The following is a 16887-nucleotide window of genomic DNA, read 5'->3' as shown; positions in this document are numbered from 1 at the left end:
CTCCATTGTAAAAATATAAAATACAATATCATATGTAGATGTAACAGTCCAAACTACAGCACATTACAACAAACCCATGCATAGATGTCTGTGCCTGAGCTGCAGCTGCATGTAACCATTCTTCATTCAGACACAAGCCATCCTATAAAATGTGAACCAGAGGAGAAATGTCAAAGTAAAATCTAGGCCAGCAGTTCCCAAATGCATCAAGTGCTCCCTGAAGCACTTCCTCAAGTAGCCCAACTAATCAGCTTTAGTAAACAATGAAACAAAAAGCTGCAGGTTGATGGATAAATGTTTCATTTTACATGGTGCAATCACTGCAATGCATATGTTTCAGCACCCTGGACAGCGACCATCAGCAGCACACAATTTTACCAGCAACAGCTGCTAAAGAACTATTGTAAAAACCATAACATTGTTCTAACTATGTTGTTCTAACTACTGAAACAACTAGCCAATTACCAATCTTATGGTATATGGTATTGTTGATAAAGTGCCCTTTGCTGGTATAGACTTGAAAACATCTGCTGTTGTTACCCACAGGCACACTGCTGGTGTTACTTCATTTCGACCTCCCCCAGGGAAGAAACACAGCCAAGCTGGGCACCAAAGTAGCAGATTCTAATTAAAACCTACAGGGGGTAGAATGGGGGTAATGTAAACATTTAATAGTAAAATGACTTGACACTCGAACAGTCCCGAACGTGTGAGTGCAGCTACAAACTCAAAGTTGAATGTGAGTTAACAGCACTTGTCAGCTTTAAAAGTGAGTCATCCATTTGCATTAAACTCCAAATAGCTGGCCAAACAAACAAACAAACAAAAACATGCACACAATATAATGAGGCCCCTTTTGCAGCAATGTTTGCTTAGGTCAAATTTGCGTAAAATTATATGAAAGACGTGTTTTTTCACCGACGTGAAGATGCGGATAGTTCTGGTTTTGGTTTTATCTACTTTCAACTGATGTTACAATGTTATATTCATCACCACTGTATTTGTATTGGATTCATTTCCACTAGGAGTAAGTGAGACTGAGAAGAGGCTGGGAGGAAACCCATTCCACTTTATTACAGCTGTAAACCTTTACTGCATGTATTGGCTGTTATCAAATAAGCAGTGCAGTCTGTCTATTGTATGTGTTGAAGTTTGGTAGAATCTAGTTTTCATTATTATAAGGACGTCAGACTCCACAGTAGTGTGCCAAGATATTTCCTCATACTGGATATTAGCACGAGTGAATGGGAGTCATATGTCTTATAACCATAGCGTTGCAGGTGTTATCCATACAAACAACCTTGTGTCATGTCAAAAAGCTCTTGAGCAAGTCAATGACGCTGACATGGATTGTAAAATTCTCTAAAAAAGAGCACCACTCATCAATATAACATTGTGACATAAAGTTGAGACAGACTTTCTTTGAAACAATGTGCTATTTTAGCTTGATGTCAGGTCAAGTAAAGACATTTCCACCTATAGCATAATGATGGACTGACTCACGTACACACACACACAACATACTGTATATATAGTACATACGTACATATAGTATGAATGATATGTTGTCTACGCTTGACTGACTGCTCTTCTGTTCCACTCAGGTGACTGATGCTGATTTCTGCACATGCACAAATGCACGAATAGCCTTCAGGCCATTACATCTGTTCACACACAATGCCATGACTCACTGATTTCTATATTAAAACCACACACCAACTTACATCCGCAGATGTATGTCCTGTTTCTTTTACACCAGCTGGCTTAGTGCACTTTTTTTCTTTTTAGGAAAAATAATGGTCTTACTGCTTCCTCTTGTTTTCTGATGCAGTTTTATGTCTTGAGGCTATTTTTCCTTTTTGTCTCAGTGTGACTGCTGGTCTTTTTTTTTTTTTTTTTTACATAGCAAACATCCTGTTTATTGCTTCTCAGCCCACTCCTCCCCCACATTATATTCTCCAACTGTGTGGAGTCATCAGAAGGAGTTGGTGGTGAGTAGATTTTCTGAGAGTTGAGGAGAGCAGCAGGTGGAGTGATTTTCAGAAGCAGTTTTTCTTTCAAAATCATAACTCAACCTCCTACTTTGTCCTGAGTCACAGTCTGCAATATAAAGATGACTCAGAGCTTTTTGAATTGTCACAATTATTAGACATAGGTAGATAGCTAGCCAGCTAGCTAGTTAGCCAGCTAGCTAGTTAGCTAGCGAGCTAGATAGATAGATAGATAGATAGATAGATAGATAGATAGATAGATAGATAGATAGATAGATAGATAGAAAGAAAGAAAGATAGACAGTTATCTCTTATATCCTCACAGAATAATGCATAATTCCTGTCAAGCCTTTTATCAAACTTGTCAAATCGTGTACATGAGAAAATGCCTTGGTGTGCAAGATACCGTACATCTAGAAGTTTTGTGTTCATTGAATAAAACGGGTGCTACCATCAGCCACATGCAATTTTTTAGCGCCTCTGCATTTTGGCCCATTCCCCCTTCCGTACGTTTTCACGTACACCGGACATATGTATGCGGAACTGCAGTTGTAAACAAAAACGGACAATCACCCTACGTTCCTCTTCTGAGCCAAAAAAAGAAAGAAAAAACGAAACATATACATATGTTTTCGAACACAGGTCGTTAAAGGTAAGTAAAAAATATATTAATTGTGTCTATTTCCCCAAATGCTTGCTGTGTATTGTGCTACAAGCCGGAATATATTATTTGTTATGTAATAACCAGCCGTTTAATGCTAGCTGCTAACTCAGCTAACCTGACGTTTGCCGATAATACTGCAGTTTGAGTGAGCTGACAAGTACCGTTAGAACTAGTACTAGTTTGTACGTAGTTACTGGTTAACGTAACAGTTTATTAGCTTCAGTACTAACATTACAAGGAATATTCAGTCAACATAACACTGCTAATGTTACCGTTATTTCATCGGTCACATTTTATCTCAAAAACAATCAAGTCAATAAAAGACGTTTTCTATTTGGACTTCTTAAATTTGGTCCTCATAGCTACCTATAATATGTTGTTATCCTGTTATTCAGACAATTTGCTTGAATAGAAACACGCCGAGGAGAGCGACGGTTCGCAGTGTGTCAGTTGCCAAGCTGCCAAGCTGATTATTTTTTAAATTACCATCATGTATTAAAGAACCACACAAAATATATTGCTCATGTCTTTCTAGATGATGTCCATGTGTACTATATAGTCCAAGAATGCAGCAGATAATTGTCTGATTTTCTAATGGAGTTTGGTTCAAGGTTTTCTACAGCCTAATGATTATCTCTTGTAAATCACAGCATTACAGACATTCACTTTTTTTTTTTAATTTATTCGATCCTTAATTTAACAGTGTTACAAAAGAATGCACATATACATAGATAAATCATAACAAATTATATCAAAGGAAGAAACATTATTGACCGAAAAGGTGCAGGCTGAAGCTTTAGCTTTTTAAACCTCCCCTTTTTATCTCATACGAAAAACAAATATAAAACAATAGTCCCAAAATGCAAAATCAAATATTTAATTCACAATTATGTTCATACCTCAGTTTTATAGATATTTTTACTGTTATTTTCTTTTTTCCAATTCACGAAGTGTACTACACATTTTAATTCACTGTCACAATTCTTCCATAAATTACCCCGGTCATATATTAACATATACAATATACATCTAGTCTTTATATTTGTCCTAGCCCTTGTTTTTATATACAGTACATATTCCCCTAAGTCCATACTGACTCTCTCTGCCTTTTAAACATGTTTTGTACTAACTTGTGTTAACTGTCAGCTTTGATATATTACGATGATATGAGAAAGCAATCTGCCCTTTATATATTCTGAAAACTTTACTAACATGACCCCCTCCTCCCCCACACACACCTCTGTTTCTGTGTCTTTCATATAGGTTCTAGATGTGTGACAGTAGTTGATGCAAGTACTGGCTCATTACAATAAAGAGAAAATCTTTGGTGTTGTAGGCCTGCAGAAACGACTGCAGCCAGCATGTCCAGGAAACAGACGGCAAAACCTGTACGGAGCAACAAGAAGAGTGAATTGGAACGTAAGAGGGATGAGCGGGCAGCACGCCGGGCCATTGTAAAGGACCGTAAGAACCGACCTCAGGATGGTGATGAAGGAGCAGAGTTTGTCAGTTTCTCCAATCAGCTGCAGGCGCTGGGGCTCAAGTTGAGAGAAGTCCCCGGGGATGGGTGAGACCCAGAAAAACATTGTGGAGTCTAAATGAGCTTCATCTCCCACTGTATTGTTCATCACCGATTCTTTAACACTTGTGAAGAGGAACATAATGTCATCAGCCTCTATCTCGATTTCTTCCCAGTCTACAGTCAATAACAATGTACAGTTAACTAAAGTTCAAAATATTTATAGCTATGTGGCTGCTGCTTAGTAAAGGCAGTGTCATTAGAGTCATAATTTGTGTGTCCATCTTTAATAAGATATGATTAGTCTCCTCAAACTGAGAATACCAGCAGTACTGTGCCATTTAAGATTGGAAAATAACAGGAGAAGTGTCTTAAGGTTTCTTTAGCTTAATAGAAACTCAAAATGAGAATTCTCTTGATCATCAGTCATGTTTACATATGGAAAGAAAGTCTGGGAGGCTTGTAATTTGCAGGCCTTGCAGGTTGTTGTTGGTCAAAACACAGAGCAGCCCGCTTATGCCACTTCTAAAGATTTAAACATAATAACAAATTTGCCACAGAGAAACCTTCATTTTGACCAAGAATCAGGACACTGAGTCATCTAACCACAGTCAGTCATGTGTCATACCACTCACTGTCTATGTTTCCCGCAGGAATTGCCTCTTCAGAGCTTTAGGCGACCAGTTAGAGGGGCACTCCCGAGGACACCTGCGGCTTCGCCAGGAGACTGTCCAGTACATGATGTCCCATCGACAAGACTTTGAACCCTTTGTGGAGGACGACGTGCCCTTCGCACAGCACTGTAAGGAAATAACCCAGTGGGTGTTGCTGAGTAAATCAACAAAGGAACTGAAATAAAAGACTGTGATCAGATAGGAGACTTTTACTAATGCCTCAATCAAAATTGACTATTCTCTGATGTTACGCACATGTGAAGTCCATTGATTTCACCCAACAACAAGCAGTGACCCCTGGTGGCTATCAGGACTGTCTGCAGATGATGTATTTCAGATCTACCTCTGATCTTTGCTCTTTTACTTGTGAAGTACTGGGCAACTTTACCATTTTAGGCCTCTAAAGTTTAAGTAAATAAAACAATGAAACACTCTTTGGTAGACATACGCGACCATTAACAAGAGGTTGCTAGTAGATATCACCTTTATTTAAGGTGTCACAACACTGCTGCTGTATGTGTCTGTCTTGACTTAATTCATTTAATCAGAAACTGTGTTCTTGACCGATTGACAAGTTGTTCAAATGTTTTATTTCATCACAATAAAATGTATATAGTCTATACAATTTATATACTGAATTTAGATATGTGAAAAATGTGAAGTGACAATGATATGTCTGCTGTGACTGCACCATAGAAAGTTCAAGAAAAAATATTGTGACCTCAAGATTTTCATGTGAATAATTGTTTTTGTTTCTTTCCACCCAGTGTCCAACCTCTCTCAACCCGGTACGTTTGCTGGCAATGACGCCATCGTGGCTTTTGCTCGCAGCCAACAAGTGAAAGTGGTCATCCATCAGCTGAACACACCACTGTGGGAGGTAGGCATGGACAAAGACTTTGAAATGATAATGTCATCTAATGTGTAATTACTATGTGAAACCTAACACCATTATGGTACACAACACAGTTTATATGTTGTACTGTCAGATAAATGGTGCAGAGAAGCAGGTGTGCAGAGAGCTGCACATTGCCTACCGCTATGGAGATCACTATGACAGTGTGAGGCGGATTGGAGACAACTCTGAGAGTCCTGCTCAGCTCCGCATTGAGGTATTTATGAACCCTTATCCCTCTCATCTGACAGTATCTGAAATAATGTAGTAAATTCCAGGTCTACCTCTTTAGATGTCAAGAGGGCATCATGTCATGTTTATGGGCTTAACTATTGGAATTGTTATTGTTGTTATTGAGTCACCGTTCACTGACATGTTTCTGGTGGGGTTTTTTTTTTTTTCACCTTTACTGTTCCTAGAATCTGCAGAACTCACGAGGCCAGCAGCGTGACTTTGGGGACGGTCAGAGAGACAGACAAAAAAACCCTTCGCCCACAGCCTCGGAGGAGGACAACGTGATCCTGAGCTCTATCAAGAACCGAGGAATCCAGGGTCAGGAATTATGTTTGACTCATTAGCTGCCAGAAGGATAGGATTGTCAGGGCAAAAGAGAACAATTGGGAATAAACTTTATTACAAACTTCATAACCTTTTTATATATTCAAACTTTCTGATTCCTTTTCCATTTTCTATAACTCTGTGTTGTGATTTATCTGATGAAGCAGGAGGAAGGAAGCCTCTAATTAAGTAGACTGTTTGCTTGACATTGACAGTAATGATCAATCAGAATCATCTGTATTTGCCAAGCATGATTATGCATGCAAGGAATTTGACTCCGGTTTAGTGGCTCTCGATGTACTTGCACAAAATAATAATCTTCACTGGGTCCGTGTGTTTGTGTGTGTGTGTTGTCTGCCTTGTCTGCCTCAGGTGATGAGGAGAACCTGCTCCAGCTGAGTGCAGCAACTATAAATGCTGAATGGCTCGTAGGTTCTGTGCTGGGCCAGTCCTGCCAGGGCCAGTGTGCTTCAGGATCCTGCTCAGCCTGCAGAGCTGCAGCCACAGACTGCAGTGAACACAAACAGCCAGCAGAGGGCAGCAACGTACAGAAATCTAAGGTAGACTCCTCCGAGAAATCTTCTAACTGGCACAAAAGTTTCAGTTTTCGAGATTCTTGTTCATTGGCCTTTTTATTTTGTGGTTCATTTTAGATTTCACTTACACTTCCTCACTAAATTGGCAAGTCTGCATGGCATTGCATATGGACATAGTGCAGCATTTTTACTCTTAAACAAATGTGATGTGTCTGGTAACAGACAAGTCATAACACACCTCAGTAAAAGTGAAATAACCGTTTAACATTTCCCTCACTCTCAGGTATCAAACAAGCAGAGGAAAGAGCAGCAGCGACAAGAGAAGAAGAAGCGTCAGGAGGAGAGGCACCGGCAGAAGTTTCTCCAGAGCAAAGGAAGCCAAGACCAGAACCAGAACCTGCCGGAGGCTGTTACTTTAGTACCAGCTCTCAACACTCTCAGTATATAGACTGGAGCATGGCCAAAAATACCTACTGCTACTCTAGTTACTGGTGGCTGACGCTGTCCACAAAGTTTTGCACATAGTCAAATTTGATTCAGTCACAGTTGATGACTTTTCCTAAAGAGAACCCTATAGTTTCTTTGCAAACGGTATAAAGGTGCCTGCAAACTCGTGTGCGTGAGATGTGTGAAAGTTGTAAAAGACGGAGAGCGAACGAGCATAACTTTCAGTGTTTTCGTTGGGTTTTGACTTGGTTCAATCCCTGGTGGGTGTTGGTGTATGTAGAAACTCCTCAGACCTGGTCTGCCTACTACGCTACCTAGCCCCTTTCTATGCTGGACATCTGGCTTTTCATGACAACCATGCAGATTATCTCGTGCAGCTGAGCTTTTTGATTTGCCACAGGTTGAGTTGACGTTTATTCAGATGTTCAGATCATTAAGTTTGTTCGATCTGACCAAAGATGGGAGCAAAGGAGGAGCGACAGATGAATGATTGTTATGCACACTGTGTATGGAACGTGGCAATAAATAATAATAAATGATAATTTACTGTTTTTGTGTGCAGCAGATTACATATTACATAGCATCCATGGTGACGTGTTGTTTTGTGACTTTATATTCAGATTAGAAGTGCAGTAATAGTTGAGGTGAAGTCTTGAGGTTTTTAGTTTTTTAATTTCTTGTATTAATTTCCTTTGGTGTTGGAGAGATAAATAAATCCAACAGTTTGCACATGTATTAACAGACATAAGGCACATCTGAGCCAGGGGCTGAGGTTTCACAACATACAAAACAAACATGACTACACCTTATTCAAAATGATTTATTGGGACTTAGTCACCTTTATATTGAAAATCACTCAAGTGATATTCAAACAGTTAACCAGAAAGCATTAATATGATGATCATTGTAATGTAAAGTAACAAAAAACATGAATCCTTTGAGATGAAGTTACCAATTATACCAGAAACGCATAACTCCAATCAGCAGGTACTGTCCTAAATAGGATCTGTCAGAATTTTGTCACTGGATAATGACTGGAGTCATGATCATGTTCTGTGATATTTAATTAGTGAGTTTGAATCAGAGAAATCTACCAAATTTGCAAAGTTTGAAAGCAGGTGGGGTAAATTAAAAAAAACGTCTATATGTTCATACAATCCACTACTGTACACGCCAGCAACACAGTCCCAGTGTGGAGAGTTGATTCACCTCTATGATCATACAGTCTGGTTGTATTGCGTTGTATTATTGTTCAGTGTTCATGTTATTCAGTCCATGAATACCCCCCATCGCCTGCGGTTGATGTGTTACAGGTACATATTTAATGTTTGCCCAGTCTAACTATCACAATTAAGATGTCAAATATTGACTGGCTGTTATTCTAGTTACAGATAGTTAAGACTCTCAAACTGTTCACTGCACACGTGTAATCATTAGTGTGTGTGTGTGTGCTGGACTCACACCAGGGTTTTACAGCATGCTGCTCACACACAATCCACTCTTTGATAATAGTGTTTTGCTGAAACACTTCACTTCAGTTTGTGCATGCATTGATAATTTGAAAAATAGGGTTTTAGAATTAAAATATTAGAATAAAAGTATCTTTTTTTTGTTTTGTTTTTTTAAAAAGGTCACTTTAAAAAGAAAGAAATAGAAAGTTGTAGTACTGCAGGGAGAAATAAGAGCTGTGAGATGTTGAAGCTTGACCAGACCTTCATGATACAGTCCGACACTATTTGAATACACTGCACCTTCATGCAATAAAGAAACCGGCGTGTAGCATGAAGGTACAGTAGACTGAGCTCCAGCAAAAGAAGAATTAGATACACATGAAAAGTAACACTTCTAATGATATTAAACAAATGTAATCCCCGTCTTCAGTAACATAAGCAGAGCTGGATCATAAACTAAAGCCAGGTTTAATATGGTGATATCTGGAATGAAAAACAGTCCAGTCCATGTACTAGGAAATATAAGAAATGTTCATTTTATTAAAACGGCATAAAAAAATGACATGAACGTGTGTCGAGGTGGGGCTCACAGAAATAGACTTGTCAAACTATATACACTTCATTATAGTACTCACAATGCTGCATTAAACCATATTCCACCAATGTTTCTACAGTAGAATAAGCTGTAACGTGTGTCGTCATTGAGATTTCTGGGCATCTCCGTCTGGATCATCCATGTTGAGAACATGTAGTTTCACATTAGATCTCCTCCACACAGGCTGCTTCTCAGTGGACAAAGATGGGTTTGGTCTAGTTTTTTTTCCAGTCAGCCTTATGAAACAAGATGAAATCAGTCTGACTGAGGAATCCTCAGTCTGTAGTTCAGTGCTGCGAGGAGGATGAAAGCTGCTGCTGCTCTAGAAGTCCTGTCTGATGTTCTCCTTGTTCTCGTCCCCCTGCTGTTGTCTGAGCTGAGTGATTTCGTTCTCCAGCTGGACGATGGCCCGCTCAATCTCATAGTTCTTACTGACCAGAGACACCCAGCTGTGGAGGGACAGACACAGATGTTGTGAGAGATGAAAATCTGACCTACATAGTCCCTACGTACAGTGATATAAACATGCAAGATCTTCAAACGACATACTTTGACTCCAGCTCTCGCAGTTTGGCTCCTCCTGCCAACTGATCGTTCTTACGCTGCCAGTTTAAATCTTGAATTTGCTTCCTGTGTGCCACAAAAAAGTGAAAAAAAACAAAACATGAATCCAGCTTTAATTACATTTTTATACAGCTCAAATGTTCCAGTGATCACTCACCTGAATTTCTGAAGTTCCTTTTGAGCCATCTCAATCATGAAGGCCAAGTTACTGAAGGAGGAAGACAACATGTTAGCAGCCTTCTAGCGGACTAATTATAGTGAGTAAGTGTCTGTGAGAAGAAGACTGCGGTCACATACTCGTTGTAGACTTTCCACGCGTTGGTTCCATACTGCGACATGAGCTCCAGGTTCTCGATACGAACCGCCTGGTGCTCCAGCTGGGCCATCGAATTGTTCACACACTCCTGCCACGCTGTGATGTCATTCTTCTGTCCTGCGGAAGGCGCCGGCAGCTCATATCTCCACAGGAAGAAAAACAAACAAAAAAAAAGTATCAACATTAAAATCCCCAGACAAAAAATAATTAAGATAAATCACCCCTCATACAATTTGTAATGATACATTTGGGTTGTAAATAATTACTATTTGCATTATCTATCAATTATTTTTGTATTCATCTCTAAATCTACACATTCTCAGAAACAAACCAAATGTATTCAGTTTCAGTTTTATTATTACAGTTAGAAAAATTCACTGGTTTCAGCTACTCAAATGTGAATATCTTCTGGTTTTTTAGTCTTCTATGATGGTGTAGATGGTTTTGGACTCTATGTGGAACAAAACAAGATATTTTAAAGCCACTGGAAACCCAAATCCACGACAGCCTTCTAACTATGTCATTTAGGGTCTTATGTACATAATAGTAAAGGTATTAGAAATTAGTTTCAACCCAAATTCGAAATATTGTCATAGGTGTGGTTATGCTCGGACATTTATCACGAAAATTACACAGTAAATTCTGCAACCCAATGATAAACGACGTGACGTGCTGCGGTTAGCATATTGTCTCATTTTCAGCTGCTGGAGTTTCTGTGCTATTAGCAGTCGTTAGCTGTAATTAGCCAGCCAGCAGCCTGTGTGGGTGTCAATCGAAACGTGATCTGCCGCACAAACGCAGTCTTGAGAAACGGTCTAAACAGCAAAATGAGCTGTTTTTGAACTGTGTTTTCTAATAGTTATGAAAGTTTATTTTCACTCAGATTCTAGTGGATGCTTAATGAGACAATCAACTTTGATATCATAAATGCATTTTTACTATTTCAAGCCAAATTTCCAGAGGCTTTGCGACATCACCAAAAGATTAAGAGAAAATAATCAGCAGATTGATAATGAAAATGATCATTAGTTCTAGCTTTAATTTAGTTTATTTGTGTCATGTTACGACGTTGGTGAATAAGCGATGATATCTTAAAAATATATCCAGTACTGCAATATCATAGCTCCTCACTGACCCTCCTCTGAGGCAAATGAGGATAAAGCCCAACTTTCAGTGACACTACTCTCAGTGTGTTGGATGCAGCAGTAGTTTGCATGACACTCTGTAGCTGTGTATGTATTAACTGGCCATAGAGTCATGCAGGCCCCGGATTCAAGTATCAAAACAGGCTCCTGCTGTGTGTCGGGCTCACCTCTTCATGCTCAGGAGATCCATGGGCTGCCGAGCCGCCAGCCGCTCAAACTCATTCCTCATGATTTCTGTCTGAAGGGTGATAAGAAATAAGAAATGCTGTTATTTCTGTCACGCTGGCCGTGAAGGTTTCATTAAGAGATCTCAGGAGTTTGTCACCTCAAAAGCAGAGAAGTCAGGTGTAAGCAGGTAGCTCAGGTAGTTCTTTGTCGGTCTGTATCTTCTGGTCTCCTCCTCCACCAACGCTGCAGCCTAGAGGACAAAAGAGAATTAATTTTTTGTACATATTTATCTCTTTTGGGAGGGTGGAAGCGCATCTTTCAGCATCATTCAGACCCAACATGGGTAATAATGTGTCAAGGAGAACTGAAAATGGGAAGAGAAACTGACTTTCTTAGCATACATAATTTCTTTCTCATACATGACTTAGACCACAAGACATACTAGTTCCTACCATATTGAATGATTTGCATTGTGACAGAGCCTAGAGGAATAAAAATACATGGCTGATGACAGATTATTATGAGCTCACTAATGACTTGTATTTGTTTTATATCGCAGCCTCCGGCTTTTAACATGACAGATGGACAATGAGACATGCCTGAAGAGCAAATAAAGAAATGTGCCAAAAAAAGCCAAACGTTGTTGCTTTCCCAAGTTTGAAAAAAAATGTTTTATTCACGTTTTTCAGAATTACCCACAAGGAGGGAAGCTCCTACACCTCACAACTCACAGTATTACAGAAGAAATGTTGGATTGTTTTTCCATTGGTGGGATCTGGTCTAATGTAGTCCGTAGTCTTCTCTCATGTTTTTACAACGTACAAAGTTGTCCGACCCACTAATTCATCCTGTCTATAATGTGCAAATGGAAGGGAATTAGAATTACGCCAATATGACGAGAAATCAAAGTGTGTGTCTATATATTGGCTGCTGCTGTGTTGACTAAACACTCTGATATAATGTGTACAATAACCTAATGATTAGTATTATATGTGCATATATGGAAAACATTTAAATGGGGGATGGTAGGTGACATACTATGTAGTTTTGTACATTGGTATGATGTAGACATTTTTAATTTCAGTCACAATTTCAGTCAACTCTGCCTGTTCTTTTCAAACACAAGTCAAATCTCATACCTATAACTTTGTAATTAAGAGATCTGAGAGTATTCTCTATTCCATTTAGATAAATCCTGTTAGTCAGGTAGCATTTACAAACCTAGAGAGTTGGTACTGCCAAATATCTCTTTAATACACCTTAATTAATTACAAGTTACAACTGTGTTTGAAAAGTAGAGGCGGAGTTGGCTGATGTTATGAGTGAAATAACGATGTCTGCTTTGATAAAGGTTTATATGTTCCCAAGCTGTGTGAGGACACTAAACAGAACTCAAGTACACTGTGTTTATATATTTGGTTTTACAAGACAACGTGCCGGGGCAAGAACATAATTAACCAAACAGGCCAAATCATCAGGCCAGATCATAGTGTGTCACTTGAGCCCTGCCTGTGTGAACACTTAACTTTTAATGTTGCTCTCCACTAAGAAATGTTTTTCTTTTCTTGTTCCTACAGTTGAATGTTTTCATTTTTCAATGAAGGGGGTAGAAGTTATTTTAAAGAGTTTTAACAAGGTATTAAACTTTTTGTGGAATAACCATGTCAGACACAATTTATTACTCCAAGCAGAGCATTTTTAGATCTTACACATGACTGGATGGGATCTTTAAAATATGAATGACTTTCCTTTGCAATGTGCTCTCATAGTGTTGTATTGATTTATATAAAACTGTGCTTCACTGCTGTTTCAGTATTGTGCTGAGTTAACATTAGACAACAAACTGAACATTTAGAAAAACTTTTCAAGTGCAAGTCTAATCTCATTTTTAAAATGTTTCCACGGAAGTCACTGGTGTCATTAAAGGCCCTATAAAATTTACTTTGCGTCATGTATTATTTTATTTTCCTTCAATGAGTTTCTACAGAGTTTAAGCAAAGCTACGCTGATAAGTTAAGGAAGTTATGAGCTACATCCTGGCTGAATAATTTACTAAACAAATGAGCATGCTAAATATTAACAGAGGTAACTGTACGCATAACAAATACATTAGTTTCATGCCTTTCAGTGCCTTTTCAACCTAGGTTTAAGTTAGCATGGAGGCTAACACGCTGCGATTAGCAAATGAAACCAGTTTACTCACCGCTTCTCTGACACCTGCTGCATCGTAACCTTGGTCAAAATATGGCAAAGCATCGACGAACACCTCACCAGCTACTGAAGCCGTTCCGGCCATTTTTAATCAATTTATTTAGTTGAGTTTTATTCTGTTGTGTGTCTTTCAGCTAAAACACTTCTGCGGCTAACAGTGCTAGGCTTTCTTCTTCTTCTTCTTTGGATTAGGCAGACTGCACGCTACAATGACGCATTGCTGCCCTCTACTGTTTGTTATTGATGCTCCTTTATTTATATTTTGTTATATAGTCCAATACTGTACAGATATTCCAGCAGTTTCTTCATTTTAGTCCAGTTATCTAGGCTTCTCCAGCTGCTCCCAGGTCGCTGAATAAAACCCTAATTAAAACCTCCTGAGTTTTGTTAGTGACTACTACTACTACTACTACTACTACTACTACTACTGCTACTACTACTACTACTACTACTACTACTGCTACTACTACTAATACTACTAATACTACTACTGCTACTACTACTACTACTACTACTACTGCTACTACTACTACTACTACTACTACTAGGCTACTACTGCTGCTGAAAATGTAACATTTAAACAATCAGTTTCTATAATATTACATCTAAAAGTACTAAAACCTACATCAGTATTGGCAATATTTTTATTTCATTTAGGTCCATTCAGGGGTTTTAACTGCCTTGCAAAACATGAAACATAATGTAATCTTATGTCTTTGCATATTTTCCCAAAGCACATTTACTACATCTAAGTCGGAGGACACAGTTCAGCCAGATCTGGATTAAGTTTAGGGGCCCAGAGTCATCCACATATAGCAAGTCAATAGGGATGGACACTGTTAAACAGAAAACACACTCATATTTTATCATATTGTATTAAAGTCAACTGTGTTTGACAGATTTTTTTGATTTGGACTGCTAATATAACATGAAGTTTACCTCAGTTTTAGACAGTGAAAATTACTCTCTGTATCACATTAAAAGGGTCCCAAGCCAAGTTTAAGAAATTATTGCACTGATTATGAACAAACTAGCTGTCTAGTGGTGCAACAATTAGCCACATTAGTGCATTTCCTTGTCTCTGAAGCACCCCCTTCTCCATGCATTCTTGGAAACAAGAAGCAGCTACCCCTTCACATGCATCCTTGAGGACTCATGCACCACACCTTGTTGACTTCACCTCTAAAACTGCAGTCTCTGTGAAAACCACAGTGCTAGTTAGGGCATCCTTTAGGACAAGGCCAGTATTCACTCCAATCTGTAAGCTCTCATAACATGTAATTTCATAGCAGATGATGTAACTACTCACAGAAATGAAGTCCTGATGCAGAACAGCTGTGCTAATTACACACACACAACCTCTCCTTATTCTCTCTCTCTTTCTCTCCCTCTCCTTATAGGTATTAGGATGGGACAAATCGTGAAAGCGACACAATTATATCGTGACATTTTTAACAAAATTTGAACTTTAGCACCAAAGCAGGTTGTACAAGGTTTGCCATGTGAGTGTGGCAGTTCTTAAAAGCACTACTACAATACTATATGTATCAGATGTATGTGTCAGAACAACAAGTTATCACAAACAAATCATTACATAAAGAAAATATTTATACTTATAAACATCATGATATATGATAAGTTGAGATATAATTTAATGCAGTGATGCCAATATCATGATACCTTATCAATACAGTAACACAGATGTTTTTTGCAGTTCAGCATATAACTGTTGGTACATTTGAATAGTACACGTGTACATGTTACTGCGTGTGTGTATTACACAATATGCGGTTAATACGTGTTGTGTAATATGTCCTCTTTTTTTATCTATGCAGATATTGTGACATATAGGTTAGATCATTTGTCTCTCTCTCTCTAAATATATACAGAATATATATGCACACACATATACAGTACCAGTCAAAAGTGTGGACACACTTTAGTGTCCAAACTTTTGACTGGTGCTGTATATTATGTTGTTCCAAATAAGGAATTTATGAGGAGAAAAAATTGTGTTTGCAAATGAGAGACCAATAGCATCTGTTTATGGAAGTGTAATCATTTGAGAGGTGCTGTGTGTGTGTGTGTGTGTGTGTGTGTGTATGTTTTTTGTTGGGGACTACAGATGCAAATTAGCTTCAAGCTAACTCTGGTGCATCTTTAATCTTTCAAACTGCACACTGTTCCATTCAATAAATCAATCAATCAATCAATCAAGTTTTTTTGATATTGTTATTGCCTAGCAACAGAAGATTAAGGAATAAAATTCCATTTTGAATCAGAATATATGAGGAACTTTTTGAGCCAATTCATTCTTAATGTGTAATTCAAGGTTGTTAATTCAAGAAAATCCACTGCTTGTGCAGTATTTTAGTGTCCAGGTAGGATTTTAAGTCGGACATGAAGTAAGATTGGCTTTCTGTTTTGCAAATTTGCTGGTGTGTATATGGAATTTTGCTAATAAAGAAATAAGATTGATAACATACATTTTCTTGGCTAGCATTACATCGGTAAAAAAAACAAAATCAAACAAACAAAACAATAACAATTAAAGTTTGAGTTGAGTTCATCTGTGGTGAGAGAAGGAACAAAGAGGGTCAACATTTAGCCTGTATTTTATAATAACTGAATTAACTGGATAACACCTGTGTAATATTTTCAGAAACACCTCTCACACCTTAATTGAAACAAAAAACAAACAACAACAAAAATCCTGAGTAATAACCACGTTTTTTTTTTTCCAGTTTATACCAATATACAGATTATTCCAAACATATACAGAGCAGGTTTACAAATTGTGCCCCTCTGGATTATTTCCCTTATACATTTATTTTTAGTTTTTATACTTAAAATATAAATAAATAAATAAATAAATAAATATCTTGTAAAGCTTATGTTGTGGAAAAAATCCTTCAGCTGGGCCAATAAGTCTTCAGGTCTTCCACAACATATTTACCCCAAATACCAAGGTATTCCAACAATCCAAAACAAACAAACAAACAAAACCACTGAATCCGGCAGAGTTCAATGCAAAATTTATTGTGTATTGAGTAAAATACAAGGCTGGTCCATGGAACAGACACTTGCTTGTATACCCACTTCAACTCCTCCTTCTGTGGAGCTTATTCTTATCTTATCTTCTAAGACTCCTCC

General features: G+C 38.2%; 2 protein-coding genes across 3 annotated transcripts; one reads left to right on the top strand and one right to left on the bottom strand.

Annotated features, from left to right (window-relative positions):
- The first annotated feature begins 2495 nt into the window (after positions 1-2495).
- On the top strand, positions 2496-7835 carry otud3 (OTU deubiquitinase 3). 2 transcript variants are annotated; one of them, XM_067591536.1, is made up of 8 exons: positions 2496-2643; positions 3992-4222; positions 4828-4976; positions 5616-5728; positions 5838-5960; positions 6163-6295; positions 6674-6861; positions 7121-7835. In XM_067591536.1, the coding sequence occupies exons 2-8, from the start codon at positions 4017-4019 to the stop codon at positions 7283-7285; spliced, it is 1077 nt and encodes a 358-aa protein (XP_067447637.1). In that variant the 5' UTR covers positions 2496-2643; positions 3992-4016; the 3' UTR covers positions 7286-7835. The 2 variants fall into 2 exon arrangements, with proteins under 2 accessions (XP_067447637.1, XP_067447638.1); XM_067591537.1 differs by having other exon boundaries at positions 2507-2643; positions 3919-4222.
- Positions 7836-9245: 1410 nt separating this feature from the next.
- On the bottom strand, positions 9246-13937 carry bcas2 (BCAS2 pre-mRNA processing factor). Its single transcript, XM_067591538.1, has 7 exons — positions 13727-13937; positions 11681-11773; positions 11523-11593; positions 10192-10353; positions 10052-10102; positions 9880-9960; positions 9246-9779 (listed from the first exon to the last, which is right to left on the bottom strand). Exons 1-7 carry the CDS (start codon positions 13817-13819, stop codon positions 9653-9655), a joined length of 678 nt encoding a protein of 225 aa, XP_067447639.1. The 5' UTR covers positions 13820-13937; the 3' UTR covers positions 9246-9652.
- Positions 13938-16887: the final 2950 nt, after the last annotated feature.

The sequence above is a fragment of the Thunnus thynnus genome, chromosome 6 (assembly GCF_963924715.1).
Source record: "Thunnus thynnus chromosome 6, fThuThy2.1, whole genome shotgun sequence".
Classification (NCBI taxonomy): Eukaryota; Metazoa; Chordata; class Actinopteri; order Scombriformes; family Scombridae; genus Thunnus; species Thunnus thynnus.
The sequence above is the reverse complement of the archived record's forward strand: the minus strand, read 5'-3'. Positions and strand labels throughout refer to the sequence as shown.

Coding starts and splice junctions, on each gene's coding strand:
- bcas2 (XM_067591538.1), bottom strand. CDS start 13,819: ATGGCCGGAACGGCTTCAGTAGCTGGTGAGGTGTTCGTCGATGCTTTG. Junction 11,774..13,726: donor CAGCAGGTGTCAGAGAAGCG/GTGAGTAAACTG, acceptor TTTGTCCTCTAG/GCTGCAGCGTTGGTGGAGGA. Junction 9,961..10,051: donor AAGGAACTTCAGAAATTCAG/GTGAGTGATCAC, acceptor TGTGGCACACAG/GAAGCAAATTCAAGATTTAA.
- otud3 (XM_067591536.1), top strand. CDS start 4,017: ATGTCCAGGAAACAGACGGCAAAACCTGTACGGAGCAACAAGAAGAGT. Junction 4,223..4,827: donor AGAGAAGTCCCCGGGGATGG/GTGAGACCCAGA, acceptor TGTTTCCCGCAG/GAATTGCCTCTTCAGAGCTT. Junction 6,296..6,673: donor CAAGAACCGAGGAATCCAGG/GTCAGGAATTAT, acceptor TGTCTGCCTCAG/GTGATGAGGAGAACCTGCTC.